General features: G+C 39.3%; 1 protein-coding gene across 2 annotated transcripts in view; it reads right to left on the minus strand.

The window, feature by feature from the left end:
• ltbp4 (latent transforming growth factor beta binding protein 4) overlaps positions 1 to 13501 on the minus strand; it is a 90919-nt gene that overhangs the window by 41437 nt on the left and 35981 nt on the right. For both annotated transcript variants that reach the window (XM_077235544.1, XM_077235543.1), the window contains exons 6-8: positions 12765 to 12992; positions 5233 to 5513; positions 4647 to 4749 (exon numbers count right to left, since the gene is read on the minus strand). In XM_077235544.1, the coding sequence (XP_077091659.1) occupies positions 4647 to 4749; positions 5233 to 5513; positions 12765 to 12992 (612 nt within the window). The remainder of the gene's footprint in view (positions 1 to 4646; positions 4750 to 5232; positions 5514 to 12764; positions 12993 to 13501) is intronic.

Consider the following 13501-nt stretch of genomic DNA (forward strand, 5'->3'; position numbering starts at 1 on the left):
AATAGAGAATAGTCATAATAATGAAAACTGCATGTAAACGGGATTGAAAAGGTTTGCTTGTGTCATGCAAACATCTTACTTACATCTTGCGATTAAGTCCTTACTATGATTATTGATGATAATTACATTATAGGAGCACATTGTGACAACTTACCCCATATAGTTATAATATGCCCTGTTATTGAGACCACAGTATGCATGTTTTAAATATGCATTAATATCTCAATAATAGTGGTTTATGCCATTTTATGTCACTATATTTAATAAATGATAGTGGTGCTGAAGTCATCTTCTATTAAAACTGTCACCTGCCCGTATACGAGCAACCGAAATTTACTTCAAAATATTACTATTAAATCCTAATTTAATCATGTCAAACTATATATCTGTAATGATGGCGCAGACGCAAGGAGATCCATTTGCAGCATTTATTAGAATGGTCAAAACAGGCAGGGTCAAACAGTGGCAAACAGAACAGAGAAGGCAAGGCTGAGACAAACCAGGTAGACAGGCAAAGGGTCGAGGCAGGCAGAGAGAATCAGAGTCCAGTAAACAGTCCAGGGTCAGGGCAGGCAGAGAAGGGTCAGGAACGATAAACAATCCACAGGTCAAACACAGAAATCAAACTCGGGAAGATAACACTCAGAAATGATGGCCGGGGCAGATCAAGACTTCGCAGAGAAGTGGTGTGTGGAAGTGGCTTTTATGTGTGTGTAAATGAAGTGCAGGTGTGTGTGCAATCAGTGCAGTGCAGGTGTATGGTGTTATCAGTCCAGGGAGGTGTATGATGGGAAATGTAGTCCAAGTAAACCCAGGAAGTGCGTGGCTAATCGTGACAGAGCCCCCCCCCCCCCTTTAAGAGCGGCTTCCAGACGCTCAAAAACAAAAAACAAGACAAAAAAACACAAGAGTTCAGGTGGGTGGTGAAGCGGAGGTGGTCTTGGGGGAGGGCAGGAGGGCCAGGTCCATGCAGGGGAACGGGACCAGGGCATGCAATGGACCCATCGTGGAGCGTGGGCGGACCTGGGTCGTTGAGCGCGGGCGGAGCCGGCTGTGCAGGCGACCAGGGCGGAGCAGAAAGTTCAGCCGGCCAGGGTGGACAAGGCACTGAAGACCCTTTGGGCGGCCACGGCGGTGAAGACTCTTCAGGCGGCCATGGCGGTGAGGATCTTTCTGGTGGCGACGGGCTCCTGGGCTGCCATGGCGAGGACCTACTGCCCCGCCCAAAAAAATTCTTGAGGGTAGTTACGGGGTCATAGGGTGGAGCAGGCATCGGCTCAGGAACAGACACCGGCTCGGCGACGGCCTTCTTGTCCGGAAACACCGGCTCGGCGACGGCCGTCTTGTCCGGAGACACTGGCTCGGCGACGGCCGTCTTGTCCAGCGGTGAAGAAGCCTCTGGGCTGGACGGGGCCAGCGGTGAAGAAGTCTCTGGGCTGGACGGGGCCAGCGGTGAAGAAGTCTCTGGGCTGGACGGGGCCAGCGGTGAAGAAGTCTCTGGGCTGGACGGGGCCAGCGGTGAAGAAGTCTCTGGGCTGGACGGGGCCAGCGGTGAAGAAGTCTCTGGGCTGGACGGGGCCAGCGGTGAAGAAATCTCTGGGCTGGACGGGGCCAGCGGTGAACAAGTCTCTGGGCTGGACGGGGCCAGCGGTGAAGAAGTCTCTGGGCTGGACGGGGCCAGCGGTGAAGAAGTCTCTGGGCTGGACGGGGCCAGCGGTGAAGAAGTCTCTGGGCTGGACGGGGCCAGCGGTGAAGAAGTCTCTGGGCTGGACGGGGCCAGCGGTGAAGAAGTCTCTGGGCTGGACGGGGCCAGCGGTGAAGAAGTCTCTGGGCTGGACGGGGCCAGCGGTGAAGAAGTCTCTGGGGTGGACGGGGCCAGCGGTGAAGAAGTCTCTGGTGAGACGTGGCGAGGCTCTGAAAGCTCTGCTGAGACGTGGCAAGGCTCTGGAAGCTCTGCTGAGACGTGGCGAGGCTCTGGAAGCTCTGCTGAGACGTGACTAGGCTGGACAGGCTCTGGCTGGACAGGCTCTGGCTGGACAGGCTCTGGGACTGGTTCGGCAGGATGAGATTCAGGCAGGACGGTGATCCTTGCAGACCTTGCGGACCTTAGCGGGGAATCTGCCAAGCTGGACATCAGCCCTGAACGCCCATAGACCGATCCATAGTCAGACCCGCTGACTGGCGTGACGCAAGGATCCTCAGGTTCAGTAGAGAAGATGTGAAGGAACCCGGTCTTGGCAGGAGGAGATACTGTGGGTTCACGGAGTTCTTTCTCTACCGGGAGCTCACGGAGCTCTTTCTCTTTCTCTACCACAGTAAACGATGAGTCGCTCAACAAAAGGGCCAGGTTAATATAGTCCTCTACAGTCCAGTGAGGATCATGCAAGGGCATGAATGAACTGAGCCGTTCAGATAGTCCTCCCCGAAAAAAGATCATAAGACATACTGTGTCCATTGAGGTGAGATGTGCCAGTTCAATAAACTCCTCGACATACTTCTCAATCGGCCGATTCCCCTGACGGAGACGCATGGTTTGTATACCTGTATCCAAGGTTGGCATCGCTGCTGGATCTTGGTGTGGCGATGTCTTCTGTAATGATGGCGCAGATGCAAGGGGATCCATTTGCAGCATTTATTAGAATGGTCAAAACAGGCAGGGTCAAACAGTGGCAAACAGAACAGAGAAGGCAAGGCTGAGACAAACCAGGTAGACAGGCAAAGGGTCCAGGCAGGCAGAGAGAATCACAGTCCAGTAAACAGTCCAGGGTCAGGGCAGGCAGAGAAGGGTCAGCAACGATAAACAATCCACAGGTCAAACACAGAAATCAAACTCGGGATATTTAACGCTCAGAAATGATGGCCGGGGCAGATCAAGACTTCGCAGAGAAGTGGTGTGTGGAAGTGGCTTTTATGTGTGTGTAAATGAAGTGCAGGTGTGTGCGCAATCAGTGCAGTGCAGGTGTATGGTGTTTGGTGTTATCAGTCCAGGGAGGTGTATGATGGGAAATGTAGTCCAAGTAAACCCAGGAAGTGCGTGGCTAATCGTGACAATATCGTTGGAAAGGTCTAAGACTCCTTAATAGATATTTTAGCGCTGTTTTTTTCTTATACATTTTGTATGAACAGTAATATATGAATTTATGACAAGAGTGCACCTCAAAAAATCGACGTCATTACAGGAGTTTCTGACCTTTGTCACAAAAAGTCGACGCACACAGTTTTAATAATTGAAACTTTGGTTTTTAATGCTAAAAGTTCATAATAAAACATAATCTAGTATTTGTCAATAAAAAAAGATAAAATCATATTTTAAAAAGTAAAGTAAAAAGTCCTCTAAAAAGTATAATATATATATATATATATCATTTTTTTATTATTATTATATCACATATTTTAGTAGTTATGATAAATTAGATATCATTTGAAAGCGTACGAACTCAAAATTCATCCTGTAAAAACCGTTTTGAAATTGGACGTTGCGTTACCATAGAAACGATATTTTTGTATTAGGCCCCTCCCCTTTTGGGCATCATCTTTCATAATTTATTATCAAAAATGTTCTAATCTTGACAAAACACATATTGTCAGAAAGGTCTGAGTCTCAAGGTTCCATATTTAGTCACAGAAGTGATATTTGGATAGAAATGTATTAATTTGTTATGGCAGAATGCATACAATTAAATTCAATGGAATGCAATGGCACCCGGTGGCTATTTTTGGTATAACGCCTAAACAAAATCTCATGAAAACTTCAATTTTTGTGATATCAACTTTAAATTTGGAACACAACTTGGTTGGATATATAGCTTTCAATTTATAGTAATGTTATAGTAAAAAATATTTTGTGAAATATTTATTTTATATAAAAAAAAATATATTAATAAAGGGTATTTGATTTACTGTAAATTGTAACTTCCATAACTTTTTCATACTTACATTTTTTGAAGTGCTTTCACTTCAGTAATAATCTGCTGATTGTTTTCTTTAAAACAAGACCAAACCTAGGTCTATATTCCAAAGCATTCTTGAATTACAACCATTTAGGTTTGTATAGTGCATTTTTATGTCAATTATCAAAAGTGGGGTGACAGCTAAGGGGTTAAAGACATGAAAGCAAAGGATGTAGCATTCATCAAGATGAGGAGGAATGTAAATATGCTGTAATGTTTAGCCAGCGGGCTGACCGAGCGCTGATGGCGACACCTTGACTGTTGCAATAATAATAATAATAATAATAATAATAATAATAATAATAATAATAATAATATAGTAGCAGGACTTAAATGTGCCGTCTGCCAAACAACTCTCTAAGCTATATTTATCTCATGAAGTCATGCGGCGACTGCTCTATTTTCTGTTTTACAAGATAGACGTGTTTTTCTAGCCAGCTGAACTGATATCAGTGTTTGTGTGTGTGTGTGTGTTGGAGTTTACGAGTTAAAAAGGAACAAACCTGTGTTTTGTTCCCGCTTTGTGCTCAAAGTACAAACTGTGCTGCTGTAAACAGTCCGAGTGTTTATATCTGAAACCTCCAGGCCTGAGCGCTGGGCAGAGTGTGTGTGTGTGTGTGTGTGTGTGTGTGTGTGTGTGTGTGTGTGTGTGTGTGTGTGTGTGTGTGTGTGTGTGTGTGTGTGTGCATCACTCACCTGAGAGCGCTGGGCAGAGTGTGCACTCGCTGATGCCCCAGGCTTTCCCAGCACCCCTGCAACACATCTCCTGACTCCGCAGGCCGGGTAAAGGAGAACTGCACTGTGGGATGGGACAGAAAACACACATTATTCACTTACTCAAACAACTGAGTGTTGTGACAAGCCAGCTAATCTGAGGGTTGTTGGTTAATTCTCCAACTAAGGAAAACTCTTTCATAATTTACTCACCCTCATGATGCCGAAAGCATGCATCCATTTTAGCATTCTGTTAGATGACTAGTTTTTTGTTTCATGGTAATGCATGCTTTCCAGCGACATATGAGTGAGTAATTAACGAATTAGCATTTTTTAGAGAGAAGAATCTCTTTAGTTTCTCCAGGGGAATTGCCCCTGTAATAAAGAGTCCTGGAAGTTCAACAAGCTGATACGGTGGGGGTGACGGAAGGTACACTCAGCATGATCACATTCAAAATGTTTTACCATAAACAAGTCATTCTCAATTAATCCAACACATTCCAGGCGTATTCCGGTTCCAACTAGAACTAAAACAGATGCTCTATTGTTAGAAGAGCTTCAAGCTAACCTGTCCGTTTCGCACTTCTCTGAAGCAGTATTTGAATCCGGACGCCTCGGTGTAGACCGAATCCCCGCGGAGGGTCTGGGCTTGTATGTGTGGCGGCGGCGCCTCCGCTCTCTCTCCGGGAAGGAGTCTCGGATGAGCTGCCGAAAGCCCCGCGGACCAGGTGACGGTTTCCGAGCGCTCGTGTACCGTGGGCCCGTATCCGTAACCCACCTTCAGCACCTGGTGGATCTTCACACTGGCCTCGGGGGGGTGCTGGACTCGGACCTTCACCATGGGGGACGCTGAGGGACAGACACACGCAATCATATTCATATTTCATCATACAGTGATAAAGAGGATCAGGAATGCTTCTGTGACCCGGTGGACATTCAGGAGATAAAACAGACGTTTCTATCTCTCACTAGTTCCACTTGAGCACTGTCTAACAGTGTATAAACATACACCCAAACTTACTTTAAGTAGTTTTGTTTCAATTTATTTTCTTTTTTTAAATTTGATTTAATAAACGGCTTTATAACTAGGACAAATAGGAAATAACTTGTTAAACTTGAAAGCAGGCTATTATGCAATCATTTCAGACATTTCTTCTTATTGTAGAACCTTTCTGGCATTACAATTGAGTAAATGTCATACATATAAAACCCCACTGAATCTTTTTTTCTAAGTGTGGTTAGTTTTTTTTTATTCGTTTTTTTTTTTTTTACTAGAAATTATGAAAATTCCCACAACAGTGTAATTTCTACCACATCTCAAATTATATTTGATGCAAAGTTAAATAAATTATGGATTGTGTTTCTTAGCATTTGGTAATGGAAATGGCAATTTAAACAGTTCTGGAATAAAATTGCAAACTCATTTTTCTTGTTGAAGCGAATTTCATTTCATGCATCCTAAATATTTTACTCATTCGGAGAAAAAAAAAAAAACTTGTGTAAAATTGACTTTGAAACTTTATTTGTAAATAAATACAAATAAAACGGCAAGTTATACATTGAAATAAATATAACTTTAGAACTAGAAAGAGTAAAAATAGCATTTTCTTGTAAAGCATACTCCAATAATCTTTGTTTTATTCACAACTTACAACAATATTTTTTACAGTCCACTTTTTGACTTTCTAGGAAAGGACTGTTCAGAACTAAGTGATATTAATTTTTTCTTTACACATCATGTATCTCATATTTCGTTCAAGCAATCAAACACTAAATCTGGCCACACTTCATTAAAAAACATTTTAAAAGAATCAATCGAAAAGTAAAGAGTGCTAGAGGAGTAAAAAAAAAAACATCACAGTCCATCAAAATAAGAGAAATTAGACTCTGGCATAAAAACAAAAAACTTGTGAGTTATTTTAAAGTACCCTATTTGACAGCGGGCATTTGAAAAGCAAATATATATGAATATAAATGATGATTCATGGTATAAAAATCCATGTAAACATTGTGAAGAGCCTTTATAATAATTCCTAACGCACACTAATGAATATCCGGACACAGATCATGTCTTTAGTCCTGGAAATGACATTCAGGACAGAGCAAAATAAAGTTGTATGGATTTAATGCGTTTACTGTTTCTCGCATAAACAAACCGATGCTCCAGAAACAACAGAGGGAGAAAGAGAAAGGCAGAATTAGCATCCAAGTTAGGATCTCTGAAAACAGAAGACTCATTCTCCTGAAACATGTTCTAGCTCTGAGTCACCATTACCTCCCGCCTTTCGGAGATTAAACTTGGCAAAACGCTCGTCCAATTAACTCTTTCCTTGCCGAAAGCACTTTCCAGTGCTCTGCGTTTCATCAGAAGTCCTAAAGATGATACGAAAGCGGCTCTGTGATTGAAAGTGCCAGAACAGACAGAAAGCAACATGGGCCTTGTTTGTTTGGACGCACATCTCTCCAACCCAATCTGGGAACATCAGGTTCAATTTGGGATTCGGAAAGTTACACAACAGTCTTTAGCGCTCACAAGCCGAATCCAAGTGACCGGCGCTTGCACAACAAGAGTGTTTTTAGTTCTCTCTGGCACTGCTGTACAGTTTACTGGAACCTTGCATCAAATATCACACATGTATAGTATAAAAATAGCATGGTATTCACCATAAAAAGGTTTAGCTCATGCTAAGTTTTAAAGAGTTTTCAGATTTTGAAGAGTTGCATAAGTATTATAGCACTCAAAACACATTTTTCCACACTGCACCCTAAATGTAATTGTGGTTGTAATTGTAGTTTCTGGTTATTTTCTGTTATTTTTCTGTTAATTCAGAACTAAACACACATTGTTTTATTATCAGAGTTAATAATTTACAGGATTTTTACAAAACACAGTTATTGTCTCCTAAAAGAAAGAATCGATTCTGCACTGCTTGAGAGTTTGGTTTGTGTTGTTCGTGTCGAGAAGACGCTGTTTTCGGCTGACAAAGCAAATCCACTTTGAAGAGTGAAACCCACACCATCATTACTGTTTATATCACTGTGTATCAAGAGCTGAGATTCAGATATGATAATGAGCGTTTGGTTTCTGACCAATCACAGTAGACTGGCCATCTGACCAATCAAGGAAGAGCAGTTCTCAGAGAGGCGGGGTTTAGAGAGACTGAATCTTTTATCGAACAGTTTCAGACAATGTGAGAAAAGAGCTGATGCTGTGATGGATATATTATGAGGAACTTAAAGTGTTTTTTGACCTTGAATGCATGTAAATCTATTGTAAGGGACCTGCAAAACAAAATTAGGAATCTTTAAAGGTGCATTGTGTAATATTTCTGAGGATCTATTGACAGAAATGCAATATAAGATCCATAACTATGTTTTTTGTGTTGTGTAAAGACCTTGCATAATGAACCGTTATGTTTTTATTACCTTAGAATGAGACATTTATATCTCCATAACCGCGGGCTCCCCCTTATATGGAGGTCGACATATTGTGTGGTCATGTTTCTAGCGTAGCCGACAGCGAACACACAGCGCTAGAGAGCGCGTTTCCTCACTACCTTGAAAAATAAGTTTTCAGTGGTGTATAAAGACCTTACTTAATGAACCATTATATGTGTATTACCTCAGAATGAGCAGTTTCTGTCTACACACACTGCGGGTTCCCTTACATTGAAATGTGCCGACATGTTTCTACAGTGGCCCTAAACGGACAAACGCGTTTCGTTACTATGTTGCTCTTCGTGCAAGGAAGCAAGCTTAGTTCAGCGAATAAAACACTGACACAATGATGAACAAGTAACAATAATATTCGCAATAACATATAGTTTTACTGAATAATTAAGTAAACATCATTTCTTAATTTATCCTTGTAAAGAAACCTCATTGCTGAACTGGCTACTCTCTGCTGTCTCAGACGACGACATATTTTCTTGTCGGCCACCGTAACTTTTGTTGGTTGCAATTCGTAACCTCACCACTAGATGCCGCTAAAAATCACACACTGCACCTTTAAATTAGTATAATAGGGACACTTTAGTTAAATTCATTGTCTTTCCTGAACATGCCCCCAGTCTAAGAGAGGTTTTGTAGTTCATCATGTGTTATCAGGGTCGTGTGCAGAGAGCATGTGCAGAAGGTTCTGGAGGGATACAGATGTGGCGCTTGTTCATTTTTCTCCCTGCCAAAACAATAAATAAAAAATGACCTCACCTGACACTCCCCCATTAAATGACAGATGGAAACTCATTTATCATTACTGCCTGATTAAATAAACCAAAATTAAAAAGTAAACACTCAGTGTTACATCAGCAGAGTCTGTGGTGTGTCACTGAGTGACAGCTGTCAGATTGTGATTAAAATGGGAAACGCTACAGTTCAAAGGCACTGTTGGTGTTTATTATCTGTAGATTATTAAGCATGCCATGAAGTGGAGTAAAAAAAGATACAAAACTAGTATGTGCTGAACTATTTTATCATATGCAAATACTTTTTTAGGCTAAGCTAAGTATACCACAAATACATACATATTTATGTACTTAATATAAATACCCTGCTATTATAATACTAAATTGATATACTTAAAGTCTGCTAAATTTGAACAACTAATTTTGTGCTTAATGCACTTTAGTTATAAAAGTGGAAATAGTGCTGAGGTCCAACTAAAGATATCTTTAAGTATATTTGATTGTGCCAAAGTGGAACAAGTATACTTTATGTACACTTTAAATATCTTGTGTTTAAAGGCTGATATTAAACAGTGATCATACTATCCTTAGTGATATTATAACACATTTTAGGCTTAATATTAAGAAATGTGTATTGTGCAGCAAAGAAGTACTCCAAGTAAAGTTTAATTATAATATTTATATCAGTAAGTCTCAAGCGATATGTCAGTAGATATGTTAATGGATTTGTACTTAGAATGGAATAAATGCATTTTATATACATTTTGCTATATCTTTTTTCAATAAGGTTGTCTGGTGAAAAGCATAATTTAAAACAACTTACTGTACTTACTACAGAAATAATTCACTTTAGGTTCAAACTCAGTGTAATGTTTTCAGACACTTAATTGCATGTTAATTAAAATGACATAAAAATGAATTTTAATTTTTATATGAAATGGCATTAGTTAAGACTTTAGACTTAAGCCTCTTAAGACTTAAAACTTAAATAGGACTCAAGTACATCTTTGTCTTGAAATAGGGTTAAAGCATGTATGGTAAACTAAAAATATAATTTGATATAATTTCTATCAAAACTTGTCACATATTTAAATAAATTTGTTGTTGCAATTTAGTGCATTTAAGTGTATATTTAGTATATAGAAATGAAAGTGCACTTAAGTGGTCTTTTAATTCATTATTTGAAATTATCTGCAAATACAGTTCTTTAAAAATGTACCCTTTCAAGATTTGAAGTCACTCCCACTAAACAACAGGCTGAACTCAACCCAAAACAATTATTATGTGTTATTAGTTTAGTTTAGTTATTTACTCTACAATAAAACTGATAAGAGCTACAGTAATACATACTCTGAAAAATGTCTGTCGTCCTCAAATTTTCAGATGATCTACCTGTAAGAAAGTAGCTACAGAAAACCAAAAAAATTATTCATTGGATGAACTCAATTAAGTTGTGGGCAGGATTTACATCCAATAAATACATGTAGCCCCAACTCAAACTGAGTACATCCATTCAACAGAATGTAAATCAGTTAGCCTAACTAATTTGTATCAAATATATGCAAAATAATATAAACGAGTGAGGCTAACTTATTTTTATCAAATACTGATTACTAACCAGACTGATTTTATTTCTCTCAGACTTCTACAAAAGTTTGATTGAGAATTAACAGGGGTTTAACTCTATGTTTTCCATTTGAAGTCACCATAACAGTGATCAGTGTTTCCATTAGTTGGGCTCTTAACTCTTATTATATCTATTGTCTTTTTTGGCTGCTGTGACAGTGTTTGTTAAACACATTTGTAGCAGCAAAGAAAGTTAAAGTGAAAGTGAGCTCAGCTGATGATGGTTACCTGTTGATGGTTTTATAATCATCATGAAACAGACTGATTCACTGAGGTATTTTTTAATCTAACAATTATGTTGTCACGTTTTTTTTCATAACAAACCTTGTGTTACTGGAGCATGAGATAAAGCAATATTATAACACAAAGTTAGAAGACTTTACTGTAACGAACATGAGCACAAAAAAAGTCAGTTTATGATGTCACACACAGACATCAACAATCAGCGTATGAATCTCAACAATGGTGACAATCACAAATATTTAAATAAACAGATTAATTCAGAACATCACTGAAAAGCTACTTATTCACAACAAAAACAACAGCAAAAAATAAGAGCAAATATTTAGAATCAAACAAAATTATAGGACAATTCAGCTGCAATAATTTATTCATGTTGAAATGCATGCTGGGAGTTTTGTACTATGGTGGTACCCAGCATGCATTGCAGCAAAGTACTTTTGATTGTCACCATTGTTGAGATTCATACGCTGATTGTTGATGTCTGCGTGTGTCATCATAAACTGACTTTTTTGTGCTCATGTTCGTTAAAGTCTTCTAACTTTGTGTTATAATATTGCTTTATCTCATGCTGCAGTAACACAAGGTATATGTTGTGAAAAAAACGTGACAACATAATTGTTAGATTAAAATACCTCAGTGAATCAGTCTGTTTCATGATGATTATAAAACCATCAACAGGTAACCATCATCAGCTGAGCTCATTTCACTTTAGCTTTCTTTGCTGCTCCAAATGTGTTTGACAAACACACTGTCACAGCAACCAAAAAAGACAATAGATATAATAAGAGTTAAGAACCCAACTAGTAGAAACACTTATCCATGTTATGATGAGTTCAAATGGAAAACATAGAGTTAAACCCCTGTTAATTCTCAATCAAACTTTTGTAGACGTCTGACATAAATGGTTAGTAATAAGTATTTGATAAAAATAAGATAGCCTCACTCGTTTATATTCTTTTGCATATATTTGATACAAATGAGTTAGGCTAACTGATTTACATTCTGTTGAATGGATGTACTCAGTTTGAGTTGGGGCTACATGTATTTATTGGATGGAAATCCTGCCCACAACTTAATTGAGTTCATCCAATTAATCATTTTTGTCCTCATCCCACTCCCTCCTCTTTTTCCTGTCACTCTCCAGTACCTCTGTCTAATAAAGAGGCAACATGCCAAAACATATATATTAAAATGCCAATATGTCGTAGTAAAGGCCACCAGCATCTTTCAGGGTGAAATTCAGTGCAGTCAGAGATTTCCTTGATGTAATTCGGCCTCCCAGTACAAAAAAACCACACAAAACCAGTCTTGATGTCGTGACACATCATCTATTCAAGAGCCATGCTCAGATATTCCAGGTGTAACTTACATCTGCATGATGTATCAGATGCGTTTCTGCTTTAATTCATCACAGGACTCTAAATATGAAAAAGCTGTGCTGCCATTTATGGATAGTATCCAGTCTGAGAGCTGCAGCCCAATGAAAACAGAAAATAAATGTCGCCAGTCTGTGACACAGTCATTTTTCACCATCACAACAGTCCGGCTCCATATGTGGCCATGAGTTACATAACAGACTACAGTGCCAGAACAAATATTACCCTCCATGACAATCTGAAAAGCTAATTTTATGGTGTCATTCGGTAAGTCTTGACTTAGTAATGCATTTCATTGTCTATAAAGATAAAGTTCAACGTGTGCAAATGGTAATGTTGTAAAATATTTGATGAAACAGGGTGTTCTTGTTAAAATAGTTAAAAAATGCTTTTAAAATGTTTAAAAGAAGTGTACTTTAGCATACTTTAAAAGAATATATTACTTTAAAAAGTGTTCAGTTCACTTAATGCTTAATTGAACAAAATAAGTTATGTGAACTTCACAATTCCACATTACTTAATTTTTTTGATTAAGCATGAAGTTTATTTACTTGATAATTTTAAGGCAACGGGTAAGTAAGCGAATTGAACACTCTTTACAGTGGAATTTAATTCAGCCGTTTAATTGCATGTTATTTACACTTCAATGCACCAGGCCACACGCCTCTCACCATTGGTGTTGATCAGCTCAGGTGTCTGTAGAGGCAAGATGTACTCAGACGTCATCGGCTGATTGGCTGAATCCACAGCTCTTCCTGCTGGTTTCTCAATGTGATTGGTGGAGGAGGAGGAGGTGTGGATGGGGATGTGGCAGAACTTCCCAGTGAAGTTCGGCGGGCAGAGACATTGATCCTTCTGTACACACACTCCTCCGTTCTTACACAACATAGGACACAAGACTGAGAGAGAAAGAGAGAGAGAGAGAGAGAGAGAGAGAGAGAGAGAGAGAGTCAATGACGTCATCCATCACTCATCAACATGAGAAAGAAATGACGCAATTATTGTTCTAAAAACTATAACAGCTCAATAATGTTTTCATGAAATGCACATAACAGACAGCATTGAAATAGTGTGTCTTTGAATGGATGTTGTTAACACAACCTAGTTATGAGTCTCTTAAAATGGAGAGTTTCTATAAAAAGCAACATTTTTATTTCATTGGTGACCTCAGCATGCCTTCCATATCATATGTCTGTACTATATTTATATATCTGGAAAGCTTAGACCAGGCTCATGCCTAAAACAAACGAAAATAAAGAGAAATAGAGAGAGAGAGAGAGAGAGAGAGAGAGAGAGAGAGAGAGAGAGAGAGAGAGAGAGAGAGAGAGAAGGAAAGAAAACAACCCTCCAGACTGAAAACTGGTATTCAACATCAAATAAAATCACATATCTAATGTGATTATCCTTT

The sequence above is a fragment of the Siphateles boraxobius genome, unplaced genomic scaffold, assembly GCF_051911475.1.
Source record: "Siphateles boraxobius isolate OS27281-9 unplaced genomic scaffold, OSU_SipBor_1 198, whole genome shotgun sequence".
Classification (NCBI taxonomy): Eukaryota; Metazoa; Chordata; class Actinopteri; order Cypriniformes; family Leuciscidae; genus Siphateles; species Siphateles boraxobius.